This window comes from Cynoglossus semilaevis, chromosome 11, assembly GCF_000523025.1.
Source record: "Cynoglossus semilaevis isolate Cse_v1.0 chromosome 11, Cse_v1.0, whole genome shotgun sequence".
NCBI lineage: Eukaryota > Metazoa > Chordata > Actinopteri > Pleuronectiformes > Cynoglossidae > Cynoglossus > Cynoglossus semilaevis.
In genome coordinates this window covers 6,658,098-6,673,290 of record NC_024317.1, presented here as the reverse complement: position 1 = coordinate 6,673,290, position 15,193 = coordinate 6,658,098, and the positions used below count along the sequence as shown (strand labels likewise).

At 40.1% G+C, this 15,193-nt stretch overlaps 1 protein-coding gene across 1 annotated transcript in view; it reads left to right on the top strand.

Annotated features, from left to right (window-relative positions):
* cpne5b (copine Vb) overlaps positions 1-15,193 on the top strand; it is an 86,639-nt gene that overhangs the window by 47,661 nt on the left and 23,785 nt on the right. The window contains exons 8-10 of the mRNA XM_017036922.2: positions 4,327-4,390; positions 10,168-10,271; positions 11,512-11,616. Coding sequence (XP_016892411.2) covers positions 4,327-4,390; positions 10,168-10,271; positions 11,512-11,616 — 273 coding nt within the window. The remainder of the gene's footprint in view (positions 1-4,326; positions 4,391-10,167; positions 10,272-11,511; positions 11,617-15,193) is intronic.

Sequence of the window (15,193 nt, the reverse complement as noted above, 5' to 3'; positions counted from 1 at the left end):
ACTTCTCTGTGGCTTCCCAGTTTATGGAGTCCCACAGCAGTGTAGTGTAGATTCCTCTGCCTTACATTCAAACCCGGTCTGTTCTGTTTTGGTCTATTTTTTTTTTTAGAACAGTTGTGTTACATGTTTGTTTTTAATTTGTTTTCCTGTTCCTATCACTGATACTGTTGTTGGACTCAGATACCTGATCCTCGTACTTTTACTTGACAATGTGCTTATCCAGGGACCCAATACTCCGTAACGACTTTTCACCACATCCTCCTGCTCAGTGCTCAGTGTCAGTAGTTTATTGAAGTAGGTCAACAATGTCAGCAGTATTGAGGTATTTTAACACTAGTGACAAAGACAGGAGCAAACGTTTCGAGTTTGAGTTAAGCCTTTTTTACTGGAAAGCAGGAGAATGTGATTATTATCATTGTTTGTCGTTGAAATGTGCCCACGATAAAAGCTCTGATCACTTTCTGTTCTGTTCAGCCGGCTGCGTTATTTAAATATTTATATTTTATATATTTTTTAACTGATACATTGTCTAATTTGATGATATTCGTAACTTCATATTCCTGCTTGGAATCTTAGAATCTTAGAATCTTGGTCCTTGTACCTGTTTGTAAGAATAATATCAGTAAAGCCCTAAGTTTTACCACACCTCCTTTCCCCTCCCACAAGAAGGTGTGGTCTGTTATCTCCAGTTGCCTGGTTTCAATAAGAACTCCTCAGCAGCATTTCCACAACCTACAGTAATGATCTGTTGGAATCCATGGTCTTTTCTTTGTCAAGAGGTTGGATAACCCCTGATCTAGGAAACCATTATTAGTCAGTGCTTCTTTATTCTTCAGCTGTTCTGTCTCAGGTGCTAATGAGCAAAGGCGCCTCCTACTGGAAGTTAATTACTGCCTGAAAAACCTGTCTAGAACCCAGCTGCCTAGTGGTGACACGTCTCTCTCTCTCTCTCTCTCTCACTCGCTCTCTCTCTCTTTCTCTCTCTCTCTGTTGGTGAAGCGGTCGTTGTTCATAATGATGCCCAAAAGTTCAATGTCATCAATATACTTTACTGGGGGCTGTCAGAGGTAAGGGGCAGGTGTATTTTGTGCTGAAGTAAAACTGAGTTGGACTTTAATGCAGTGAATCTGTTCCTGTGTGTTGGGAAATGGTGAGAAGGAAAGTTCAGAATAACCTTAAAATAATTAACTATAGATCACAGTTCAGACGAGAGGAATCTAAAGGTCAGGATACAGAGTTCACAAAATGGCTTCACTGCCTGAGTGTGAAGATAAAAATCAAGCAAAAGCTGAGCTTAACTGTTGCCCAAGGAATCAAACTTTCACAGGAAAATGATCAGTATTTATCAAAGTCCTTTTTACACAGATCTAATAGGTTTCCTGAGCAATTTATCTTTAGGCTCCGTAGTGTGATTGAAGGGTTTAATAATTGTTACTACTTTTTTTGCATACATTTGCCTGTTAGCTATTTGAAGCCAGAATATCAGAGGACTGTCAATGTTTTCCCCCTCTGTTGGTTTTCTTCAGGTACTGCATGTTCTTCCACAGTCCAAAAGCATGCACGATCAGATTAACTGATCACTGACCTTTGACCTAATGTATGAGTGGGAGTTTTCTATAATGGACTGGATAATTGTCCAGGCTGTACCCTGCCCTCTGCAGATATAGTGTTTGCAGGATTGTCTTGTAAGTTTCCCCAAACCTTTTTCATAATAAACAACTCTATTTATTCCACTGGATCCTCAAGCGTTCTTCACAGTTTATTCTGAACAACATTGTAGGAATTTAATTTATAAGGAGTAAGACATTTTAGGTTGACATTATAAATGTATAACAATAATTTACAGTCTTATCGAAATCTTTCTAATCTCATTTCAAGGACCACCTTGCCAAAGGCAATGTTGCTTCGTATCAAGGCCTCGTGTCTGTTTTCTTTAACACTGCCAACAACAACAAAAATAAATTATATCCAGGCTAATTCTGTTTCAATATCACCTCTTGAGACAGTCTCATTTAAAAATTAAAAAGTCATGACATACAGTAGTTTGTTTTGCAGCTTATGTGAAACATGAGGTCATTCTCCTACATGAGCTTCCAACAACCTTTAACCTTCTGTCCTCTCTCACTTTACTGGAAAATTCACCGTCCTCTCAGTCCAACTGCTGCTGCTGCTGCTGCTGCTGCTGCTGCTGCTGCTGCTGCTGCTGCTGCTGCTAGGAACAAATCAATGTGGAGCTATTCTTTTCCCTGAATTCCTCAGGTGGAGTGCTCTGCTGGAAGGTCTCCAGCTCTGTCTCGCTCTCAAGTAGTCAGTGTTCATACAATAGCCCTTGGCGCTGCCTTTGTCCTTCAGCCTCCTTGGCCATGTTTAAAACCTCATTTGGTTTGTAGCTGCTGCGTGTGTAGTTAATGTTATTACATTACAGCGCAGTTTATTTAAAGAATATCACAGCACATGAAGCTTAATTATTATTTATTCCTTAAATGTAGTTTGTCAAAGCTGGAGTGAATACCCACAGTTCTGATTTCCTCACTGAGTAAATCAAATGTTTGACAAATCCCCACTGAAGTTTCTTTTTTGTTTGTTGACATTCGAGATGACAAATAAATGTACCAATCACTTTCTACTGCTGTAAAGCACCATTAGATTTAAAGGATCTGTTTGTCAGAAGTCTCACTGATCCTGGCAATAAAACAAAATAAGAATTAATACGAGAAGCAAATAAGCAGTTTCACACTGACGCAGTACTGAACTCTGTTACTGATCACATTCTAAAGTTTATTTTTATCTCTGTATGCTCTTTGAGGAAGATAAATTAGCCTTGTGAGCTCAGTAAAGGTTTTTCCAATTATAACAATACAAAAATACTGACATTGAGGGTTTTTTGTTTTGTTTTTTTAAATGGTACAAACGGATGGAAAAAAAAAAAAAAACCAAGAGTCACCTTATTTGTAACGTTTGTTTTTAGCTTCTGAATTCTCCGGTCTCCATAAATCCCACTGGGCAGAATCAACTCCACCATTCTGGATGCACAGCAGGATCGTTAGATGACTTGTTAGAGACTCTTGTCTGTGACACCCTGAAGAATTCTCTCATCACAAATACCCACCACTGTGAAAGAAGTGGAGGGAGATGTGTGTGTGTGTGTGTGTGTGTGTGTGTGTGTGGTTTACCTTACACACACTTGTACTTCTTGATGTGTTACTGAAAATAGCACCTGCTATACAATATAACAATAATAATAATAATACACTATAGTGTATGAGGTTTTCAGATTTTTTCATCATTAAAAGGTCATTCTCCTTCCTGTCCAACTCAGACCCTGTCAACTTGCGTCAATGCGTGACAGGCAGAGCAATTAAATCCTCTTCTTCCAGTGTTTCCCGTGGGGAAACACTACAATAGAGAACGAACTGGTTCAGGTTAATGCAGGGATTGGGCAGAATAAGGTTCAGATTAGAGTCACTTCCTCCGAAAAAGTGTTATTTTAGAGGGCGGCTCATGAGGTGTCAAGTGTCTTTGTGACAGTATGTGTGTGGGATGTGAGGGGGAAAACACACACAAACTCTGGGTTTCCTTCTCCACTCTCTTATGTGTTAAAGATGTTTTTCCCACCTGAAGATCAATGAGAGCCTTTTACTTTGTGGATCAAAGGGCTCTATCTACTTCTTAAAACTCACCTTTCCTCTGCACAAAGAACAGTGAGCACTTTCTCACACAGCTGGAAAGCACTTCAGACATTTATTTCGACCTTAGCACTCGTGTGCAATGCCTTCGGGTCAAGCTACGTCGTACACCTTGTAAAATGTGCTTAAGAAAGGTTACTTTAAAGGCTTTAAAGACAGGAGCTCAAAAATCGAACGCTGGCCCCACACTCTGTCTTACTGGCCTGGATCCATTATTTAAATCCGTAATCACTGTCGCAGTTTGACCCGTGGTTGGCAAGAAGAATTAAAACTTAGATCGCCTTTATAGCAGAGGTGATATATATATATATATATATATATATATATATTTGGCTATGGTGAGCAGTTGCATGCACTGTAAACTATCCATGTTATACTGTATACACACATACAGTAGTATTAAGTGTCCTTATCAAAAAGCCGGGACTGTTGTTTGAAATAACCTTTAACAGAATTGGGAAAACAAAGGAACATGTTAATTATTGTCAGTGATTAGGAGACACACCATTTGGCCTTTTAATTTGCTATTACTGGTTGAATTATTCTCTGAAAAAATCTGCTTTTTGTTTATATAAGGAGCCAAACCGCTGAGATTTTGTCTTCTGATTTCCATTAAGATTCTGCTGTTTTACCTCCACAGTGGAATCCCAGGAAAGAAATGCGGAACGATCGTCCTGACTGCAGAGGAGCTTAGCAACTGCCGAGTGAGTGAACCACAGTCAACTCTGTCTGTCTGTCCGTCTGTCCTTCTGTCCGTCCATCTGTCCGTCTGTCTGTCCCTCTGTCCGTCTGTCTGTCCCTCTGTCCGTCTGTCTGTCCCTCTGTCCGTCTGTCTGTCCGTCTGTCCCTCTGTCCGTCTGTCCGCCTGTCCGTCCATCTGTCCGTCTGTCTGTCCCTCTGTCCGTCTGTCTGTCCCTCTGTCCGTCTGTCTGTCCGTCTGTCCGTCTGTCCGCCTGGCCGTCTGTCCGTCCGTCTGTCCGCCTGTCCGTCCATCTGTCCGCCTGTCTGCCCGCCTGTCGGTCCGCCCCTCTGTCCGTCTGTCCGTCCGTCTGTCCGTCTGTCCGTCCGTCTGTCTGTCTGTCCCTCTGTCCGTCTGTCTGTCCCTCTGTCCGTCTGTCCGCCTGTCCGTCCATCTGTCCGCCTGTCTGCCCGCCTGTCGGTCCGCCCCTCTGTCCGTCTGTCCGTCTTTGGGGCAGCCCTTGTTGCCCTGCAGCACAATCTGCAGTTCAGTGGACTGATGGACTTTAACTTGGCTTTAAAAGTCTGGCCAAACAAACTCTATGTCTGAGTGTGACATTAAGTGAGGAACAGATGTTTACATTAAAATAAACTAAGTGCTTTATTTGCCTAAAAGCATTGTTGAGATCAGACCTAATTGCAGTAGTGAAACACCATGAGGTGTGATCACAATCAACATCACTCCTTTTAAAGCATTAAGAGTAATCTTTAAAACAAGTCCTTCAAGAAACACAAACTGTAGAAACATTTGCAAAAGCTTTAAATCCTCATTTTATTTTAATATATCTAGTTTATACATTCTATATGCTGAAAGCCAGTGACTGAAGCTCTTCAAAAACCACAGTTCTGCAGGAATGGTACAATAAAAGAGTTTTATTTTAGTTTGGTACGCCGCAGTGAGGTGGCGCTATAACGATAAAAGATCTGTATAGTGGTATTATTATAACAACTACCGTAGTCACCGTTTCCTGTCACTCTTTTCTTAATATACACACATTTCACTTAAACTTCCACGCAAACTGATGAGACAAAAGTTGGACAACAGAAACTCTGAGAGTTCCAACAGACAGAGGGAACGTTGTAAAGTCCTGGATTAAAGCCAAAAATAATAACATTGTAATAGTTCTTGCAGGACATTAAATGTGTATTTTTTGCCGCTCTGCTCTGAAGCAATCTAATTACATAGATATAAATTAAAAACATTAGTTTGGCTCACCACCAACCCCCACGCAGCTGACGGCTCTAATGCAGATACAACTGGTTTTAAATTCTCATCCTGCGGGTTTCTGAAAAAAAAGAAAAAAACACAGCCTCCTCCCTCCGCGTGGGAAATAACGCTATTCCACATGGGAAAAATATACTTCTTCATTTTAATTGCTCAAACATAATTAAACCAGTTCCAGTGAATTTTGAGAAAAGTAAACTTTAATCACTGCTTTTTTTCGATAATTAGAAATTTAAAGATTGTGCAGCATCCACAGAGCAGACCCTCATTTATGAAGAAGAAGTATGTTTGCAAGGGATAAAATCTGCTGGATCATCAGTGTGCATACAATTAAACTCAATTTAAATCACTGTCATTTGCTAATATAAACCTTAGAGGTAGCACTGCCTGCAGCTGCTTCATATTTACTGTGATATAGAAATCCTACAGGACACACAGGCTCTGATGTGTTTAAATAAATATTTAAACATTAACAACATGTGAGTGGTGTAAAGTGTCTCCAGAGCGGCCTGTGTTTGCTTGAAACTCATATTCTCATTTACATTTGCATTAGGCGCCAACACTGAGCCCGTGGACACATTAACCCCTCAGGAAGGATTTTAATTTCACTCCCGTGTTTGAAAGTATTCAGTGAACTGTTGCAGTGTGTTTGCCCAGAATCAGCCCATTGGGATCTAATTTCTTCCATATTCTTCTTGCTCACTTATCTCACCAGGAAGACTGCAGCGTTACACTTGAGATGAAATATTTTCAGATTTGTTACATCACCCTAAATGGCATTTCAAATGGAAGCACAAAGAGCCTGAGCTAATTGGGTAAATGTGACACCGAGGCATCAGAGATGTTGACTGTCACTTTTATTCCTGTGCCAATGTTGACCAAATTGGTGGTTGTCAAATAATTAAAGCCAGTGGGAAAACACTAACTTAAAAAAGAAAAACAGATTAAAAAAATTTCTAAACAGGGACCGGAGTGGTGCAGTGGATGCCTACCTGCCACTAGGTGGCTCCCAACCATCCAAAAATGCCAGGTTGGGTCGTGGCCTTGACTTTGAACCAAACTTGTTTAATCTTATGTAGGTGTTGTACCTTTGGATGAAGAGATGTTGTAGATGTTGACTGACCTTGACTGACCTTGGTCCAAATGGGGATCTTTTTGCTCCGTGGCAGAGGTGCTAACCAGCACGGGAATTGTGTGTCTACTAAATAGAATTTTTAAATATAAGTAGATACTTATGTCTAGAAAGGCTTTGGTCTGGATCCAAATTTATTCAGCTGCAGGAGAACAACCACAAACCAGATCTAAGATCTGTTAGCTCAGAGAAAGACACACAGATCTTTGATTTTGACATTATCATCTCAGGCGTACACTGTTTTAAGTTATCATCGAGGAGGTCTAGAGATCAAGTAAAATCAGGAAAGATCAAAGACTTCCAGGGGCTGGTCATGCAGCCATTTATGGTCCTTACAGTGCGCCGCAAAAATTGCTGCCACTTCATTCCACTCTGACACAGAAATGCTCATTAAATACTTAATCCAATTATTTAATAACTAAATTGCTGTTTTTGCAGAAGTTTTCAGAAAAACTCAAAATAATTTACTTCATTGAACTGAACATCATGAACGTTAGACAACAGCCAAGGTACAAAGTGAAGGTACTGATATGGAGAATTGCACTTAATGCAAACAGTTACAAAATCGTTCAGGTGCATTATTTATGAATTTAATTAGGGAGAGAAGAACAGTAAAAACAACATGTGTTGATGATTTCTTACCTCCTTAACAATTCTTTAGCCCTTTTATATGGCCGCCCTCGTCACCTTTTAAATGGGTCACTGTTATTTACTATTGATCCCTAACAAGATTTTATTCCTAGAGGTAAAATTACCCTGGCACCAGTTAATGTGTGCTACGTAGCCAGTTAGCCTTCACATCAGGCAGCTTTTCTGACACACACTCACCTCTCATCTCAAATGTCTCCAAACACTCCTTCATTACTTTCCTGAGGGTACGAGTGTGTCTCTGCCCACTCTGTACTCCATAACCCTTTAAATATTGATGGTCTGAATCTCATCGTATTAATGATTGGCTGTTGATCACAGACCTTTGCAGGAGTTCCTGTTCATGCCAGAGGAGCCTAATGAGTCTCGATGTGATGTATATTTTATAACTCCAGCACATTCTTTTACTCTAAATACTTTAATGTTCTTATCTGCCTCTCAGGGGTCTCCTGGCCTGAGCCTCTACCCTCTCTGTGAGAGACTTTTATCGTGTTCTCAATTTGGAAATGACTTTACCAGTTAATGGACTGCTCCTTCAACCCATTAAATTCATTTGAGTAATGAGAGTCGACCAAGGCTGTTCCTGAGATTTGGTCGTTTCTTATGTCCATCTTACTGCTGTCATGTATATTGTTTTGCAAGTACTACCAGAAGTAGTTATAGCGCCACCTACTCTAGAACAGGTGGTTAATGGTCTGTTCCTATTTAGCACTGCTGTTATGTACGAGACTTAGTTTAACTCGAGGGCCGGTTCAGTATTGGTTGGATGTAGAATGCTGAATGAAATCATTTGAAACAATAACTTTCAAAGATAATCTGGCACTTTTGATTTCTGCCTTGATACAAATCAGTGTTTGTCAGGGTGGATTAGAAAGCCCAGCGGGCCGTATCTGGCCCACGGGCCGTAGTTTGTCCGTGTCTGGTTTAGATGGCACCACCGTGCGGTGCTAACCATAGCCTCATGGTTAGGGAGAGTTTAAGAAATGTTCTTTTCATGTTCAGGTTACAGCCTGTGACCTCCAGCTCGCTGCAGTTGGACTGAGAGACAATGTGAACTAATGACTTTAAGATTATTTTAGGAAACTAAATTCGTACTCTATGTGCCAGCAAAACCATCTGGCATGTGCAGAATCCATCATCTTCCCTGGCAGGCATGCATTAATATGCATCCATTCTATAGTTTCCATGTCTAATGGATCTGCATATATGACAGAGAGGCTTATATCAACGCTAAACAGGGGCGTACGCTGAGATTGCTTCGAAGAAACATGATGTTTGTCAATGAAAACACAATTTTATTCTTTAATCATTCATCTAAAATATTAAGATTCAGTTGAAACACATTATGGATTCGTATTGTCGCTGAGTTTTTAGAAAATGGAATGAGAGAAAAAAACAGCTATAGATGATTTTTGTGTTGTAGGATTGTGCCAACTGGCTGCCATGTGATGTGTGTGTGCATGTGTGCATGTGTGTGTGTTCTTGGAGTGAGGGCAGAGATGGAGATTACGTTCTTAGTGCAGCAGCAGTGAAGTGCATGTGTTCGTGATTGTGTCAGGGAGGACGTGTGTGCATCCTGGCTGCGCGAGATAAAGACACCGAGGTAAAGCACATACGGACATGAAAATGTGATGCAGCACACGGGCCCAGAAACACTCCTGCTCTCACTCTTTCACACACTTCCAACCTCTCACACGCTCTTCTACTGATTTGCCACTCGGCACTGTGCCCGGCACGAGGTGCAAGCTGCAACATTAAAAAGCTATTAAGTTATCATTAGTGGCGCCGTGGCTGCCCAGTGTAAAGCCCTGGGCTGTGACAACAACAGCAGTCTACTGTTGTGGCATCAACATGTACTACAGTGAACCCACTGTGTTCAGAGATTAGCTGGAGCCCATATGCCAGAGATAAGACTGTTCCATTCCCTTTACTGCCTCCTCGGAGTGGTGGCCAAGATCGGGGGGCTGTGATAATAAACAGTGTTTCACTGGATCAACAGCACAACAACAAGTCATTTATACTCAGTTTGGTTAGAGCTCTGCAGAGCTCAGGGAGAAAGGTACAATCAGGAGATGTTGTCACTGCTCTGAGATTTAGGTTGGTGTTCATATTAATGTAGGATTATTATGTCTTTGTCAAATAAAATATTGAGTTTGAAATATTTTGCACCATCTGTTTGCACAGGGAATATTGTAACATATGTGCAAAAAAATTTTTTTTTCACTTTATTTTGTAAACAATCGCACACTCCATCTTACTTTACCAGTACTCTCAGATTTACAGGAACTAGCACCGATGATAAGCTGCATTTTACCTTATTTTGGATTAAATTCCCCAGAAAACTGAATTTCCTTCGGAGAAATAATAAGATGCTGTGACACAGTCTCACCGTGGAGTCGGCAACACTAGGTCTGGATCTGCTGGAGATTTCTTATTGTTAACAGGGACTTTTTTTTTTCTCCACACTGTTGCCACAGTGCTTGCTCAGTGTGTGTTCAAATTTGGTTTTCAATAATATTTGTATCCTGAGTGTATCCTGCTGTGCTTTGTGGTGTTAACTGTACATACATTCATCCATTTTTCCACTGTTATTTTTCCTGTTGATATTCTTCATTCTAATTTGTGTAGTAAATGCTGGCCAACTCTTACCGTAACATAGTTTATGTTCTAGTTTTAGTCTTCATGTCGAATGAGAACATCTTTAATTTATTTTATTTATTTGACTTGTTTCCCTCCAGGACAGTGGGACAATGCAGTTCTGTGCCAATAAGCTGGACAAGAAGGACTTTTTTGGCAAGTCCGACCCTTTCATGGTCTTTTACCGCAGCAACGAGGACGGAACGTGAGTGTCTGGGTTTTAATTTAGCTTAAAAAAATCTTAGATGTCCAACATTTAGAAAATTTTTTAGAAACTAATGTAAAGCAACAGACAGAACATAAACTGTCCACTGGGCCGCAGTAAATGCTAAACAAAACGTCACTAATTGTATTAAATCCAGGGTCTTTGGTTCGATGACACACAATGATGGCTGTGTGGTGAAGTCATTATGGTTGTTTTGTTTTAATTGTGGAATTATTAATTATAACCATTTAATTATATTAATCAAAAACATCTGTTGAGCATAAAAATCCCTGTCCCTGCCTTCATATACTGTACAGTGTGAAGAACTGCAGTACTGTTACTGAGGCGTGTCTGAAGAGGAGCTGCACATTGACGTGTGTAGTTTCCATATTGTGTATAAATGACTTCTGAAAAGCAAAAAGGGAACTTAAATTCAAAGGAGTAAAAGCAAGGGAGGAAAAAAAAATCTGAATCTTTCCATCAACAGGAAAGACTCTTTCATTTTCTGAGGCAGATTCTGTGGGATGCACAACTCTCTCTGATCTCTCTCCTGCCTGAGTGCTGCTCAGCCTCCCATGGGGCTGCGCACGATTGTGGCAGCATCAGCCAACGTAACTGCAACTGCTTCGGCAAGTGCTTTGTTAGCCATCTTGTAGCTGTTCACATTATTTTTATTCATACATAACAGGGTAGAAAATGGATCCTCACCAAGTGTTAGAAGAGTTGTTGGTTCCAGATGGGTGGTTCAAATTAAAAGGCTGTGAGGCTAAAAGACTCACAGCTGTTTAAAAAAAAAAAACAGAGGCTCTTGGTGGGGAAAGAATAATCCTAGATTTTGAATAAAAAAAAATAAGGAGCAGTATGTCCAATTGCCTTTTTGGCGGTGGTTTACACAGGGATGCTTATCTGGATCTGCTCTGTGAAACAACTCACATGTTACCAAAATCCATCCACGTATTATTTTCACCTGGGGTCAAGAGGATGGATTTACCAGGCAGGCTGAAATATGAAATTAGTCTGTCCTCTTCATCACAGATAGCTGGGACACAGGCCAGGCGGTAAACAAAGCCCTGTCTGAAGCAGCTCTTGTGTCACAGAAGGATTTATCATTGTCTTTCCTGATGGCTGCACCTCTTTAGTTCCGTATGCGTCGACCTATTGCATATTAATCTCAACCTTCGAGGCTTATGTTATTGACAAATAATCCATTTTCTATGTCTCCTTCACCCTGCGATTCCAGGTTTACTATCTGCCATAAAACAGAAGTGGTGAAAAACACATTAAACCCAGTCTGGCAGCCTTTCACCATCCCAGTACGAGCGCTCTGCAACGGGGACTATGACAGGTACGGTTTCCTCTCTCACTGCCTCTGTAGAACACGGTCCAAGATGCTCTTCTTTATAATTTTGCTTTTAGTCTCTACACACAAACACACACACACAGGACTTGGCATTCTGTGAGCTCTACACAGTCATAACACATCCCCTAGCTCCTTAGCCTGACCTTAAATATTATTAATACAATATGGAACTAATTGTAATTCTTACACTTTAATCTGACTTGTAATCCTAACTCCAAACTAACTCTTGAAATATTATCACCATCCATGTGTCTCCACAAGTACATGATGTTCTCTTGACAATTCTTTTTCTTTAATCCCCACAAGTATAGATATACAACCAACAAACGCACACACACACACACACACACGGGTTTGTCCCACTGACATCATCCGTCTTAAGTGATTTTCCTTGAATCAATCTAACGACTGCCATCATGGCTGTGATCAGTCTCACTCTGACTGACGAACCGCCCGCTGATGACAGCCATTACTACCACCTCAGAGTCGAAGAGCTTAACAACCTAAAATCAATCGCCCTTCAGGATGCTGCGGTGGTCAACCCCTAACTCTTCCCAGAGAATCGGATTATTTAAAAGTAATGGTGTTCCTGTAGGAAATCCCTCATTATTGGATTTTTCTCAGAAAAGCACAGCTCAGGTGTAATGGGCCAGTTCTCGTCTCCTCTGACCTTGTACTGCTTCGAACATCGACATTGTTCTAAACAAACCTAACGTGCGGTTGCCAGAACTTTACATCAAAGATTTGAGAGGGAAAAGTGTAATTCATCATAAAAACTGTAGGGTTTACACACAGTTAAGACTTGATGTAGACTTTCTCTTGGAAGTCTGGCTCTTTCCTCTGTCTTTTGGAGTAAGTAGCGTCGGTGGCGTTCTCATGCGTGTCAGTTACATTCAAAACACACTTTCTAATCTTAACAGGTCTTTGAAGAAATATCTTTGTGAGTGTCTTTCTTCAATTCCTGCCAGTATATCAGTGTTGTCTTCAACTAAACAGGCTGAGATTCTAGTCAATCATGAGGTCAGTTAAAATAGAAGATTATTATATTTCATTACATATACTTTTTGTGAGATGTTTGTTTGGTGGTGTGCTGTGGCTCAAAAAAGGTTTGGAAACACTGATCTATGGTGGGTTTAAGGACAGTTAAAGACACGATGACGTCAGTTTAACCAGATTGAACACATTTTTCATGTTACGTCACTGACTGTTTGCCTAAACCCTCCTGTGTTGACACTACTGGAATGTTAGCTCCTTGGAATACCATGGAATACAAATCAGTAGTTTATATAGGTAGAAAATAAAAATTCTAAATTAGTATTAAAATGATCCACACAGGTTTGGGTCTGCTAATTTGAATTATTATTTTATTTTTACTTTGTTTTTTTTAATTAATGAAAGTATTATTAATTGGACATATTGTGTTGTAGGCACAAAAAATAATTTATTTCTTTAGTCTTACTTGAAAAAAAAATACATATAAAAAATAGTGTCTCTGGGGTGACAAAAAAAGAAACGAAAGACCCGGCGTGTTATGTACAGTGTGTGCGTGTGGGTGCGTGGGTGTGTTTGCCTCGTCTTTATCTCTCTCTTACTCAAAGACGTTCATCCTGCTGTTATTTGTATGCTGAAAATTCTAATTGCTGTGAGACCTGTTTGTGCTGAAGAAACTGAGATAAATCCCACACACGCGTAAGAACAGACAGACAGAGAGAGAGAAATGCTGGTGGCTTCTGCCTCCAGAGATGTTTTGAAGAAACTGGCCAATACCATGTGAGCCTAAGAAGGGTCACTACCCTGTCAGAAGCAATAATACACAGTGGACTGAGCTGTACATCAAAGGCAACTCCTAAAATCCTCCTGTGTGTATTCAAAAATACACACACACACACATGCATGAGGATGTGTGCACAGAGAGTGTGTAATGAAATGTGACAAGCCACAAGCTGAAACTGCGTGAACTGCTCCAAGACTTGAAAAATCACAGAGACAGTGCTATAAACAGTGAGGAATAAACTTTGTGTGTCAGCATTTGTTTTGTTTTTTTTTTTTTGTTTTTTTTTGCCTCCCTATTCCTGGGAGGCAGAGGTGGGCTGGTCTGTCTGTCTTTTTAATTATATAGTTCTTGAGATGCATAAATAAATTATTTTCTCATACTCCCCGTCGGTGCCTTATCATCCAAGCTGTGCTCATGAAACGAACGTGGCTCTTGTGGCTGTCACTGCTTTTGATTAATATAATTACTGTTTGCATCTGGCAAGGAAAAGAAAGCAGGCAATGATCTGAAAAAAAATGACAAAAATAAATCAGCTCTTGCTAATTTTCAACTTTGTGTTCAAAAGCCAGATTTAAAAATGAAAGAATGACATATTTATTTTTAAATTTAATTAATATAAATAAACACATTAACTCATCTGTCTTGATTTAATTTAATTCAATTTTTATTCTCAACATCTCAAACAAATTACCCTGTAGAGTAACTTTGTTATATTACCCCCTCAGGATAATACATTACAGTACACAGTATACTGCTACTCAATTATTGCCCCCACATAACTGCTCCTCTATTTGACCACACAGTCCAGGTTAAACTGCCATAGGTAGTGATTTAGTCTGACTGAACAATATCCCAACCGTGATAATTAAGTATAAAAAAGTTGAAGCCCATGGAGCAGACTGCAAGTGACAAAGGCAGCGTCCAAATGAATTTATAAGGTCCTTAAAAATTAGATAAGGAGAAGTTTATGGCGGAAGGTGAATTACCCTCCATGGTTCAGGGGCAATGCCTTCAGTTTGTGGAGGAGCTGCAGTTAGAAAAGAAAGACACAACAGAAAAATGATCAGCTAACCAGTGACCGATTCTGACCAGTGTATAAACCTACTATTGATCAGCCTCAGAGATCCGTAGACCAGACTCTCAAAACTTTAAAATATATTTTCAATGAGCATAAATAGCATACATTTTTAAATTAAAATAAGAATGTTTCTAAGTGGTTTTGGGGGAAATTGGTGGATTGTAGTTGTTGTTGTGTAATTCAAAGAATACAAGAACGTTAAAGTACAAGAAAAAACACTGCATGATTGACAGTTGTCACATGGGAGTACGGGTGCATAACAATTTTTCCAGTGGCTACATACACCATGCACAGCATTAGGTGTTAAAATGGGACCAAAAAGGCAAAGTCAACATGTTTTATATAATCTGTCACAAAACACTTTTGGAAAAACAGCATCTTTTATATACGTTTGTTGTTGCTTGTTGTCACTGAGAAGAGCTGAGTCTGAATGGAATGAATTTGTTTGGCTCTGACAGATGTGTTCTGCCAGTTGGAGCGCACCCACACACTCTCTCACACACACACACACTCCCTCCTGTCATACGATATGTCCTTTGATATGATCGCCTCAGCCTCCTGTCATATGATATGTCCTTTGATATGATCGCCTCAGCAAATCAATGCTGGCAGCAAATCCAGAAAAAAAAAGAAAAAAAAAGTTGTATAAAATATGACTGAAGAGTTTGATCATTCTGATAGAGCTGGATGAAAACGTCAGAGTTTGAGGT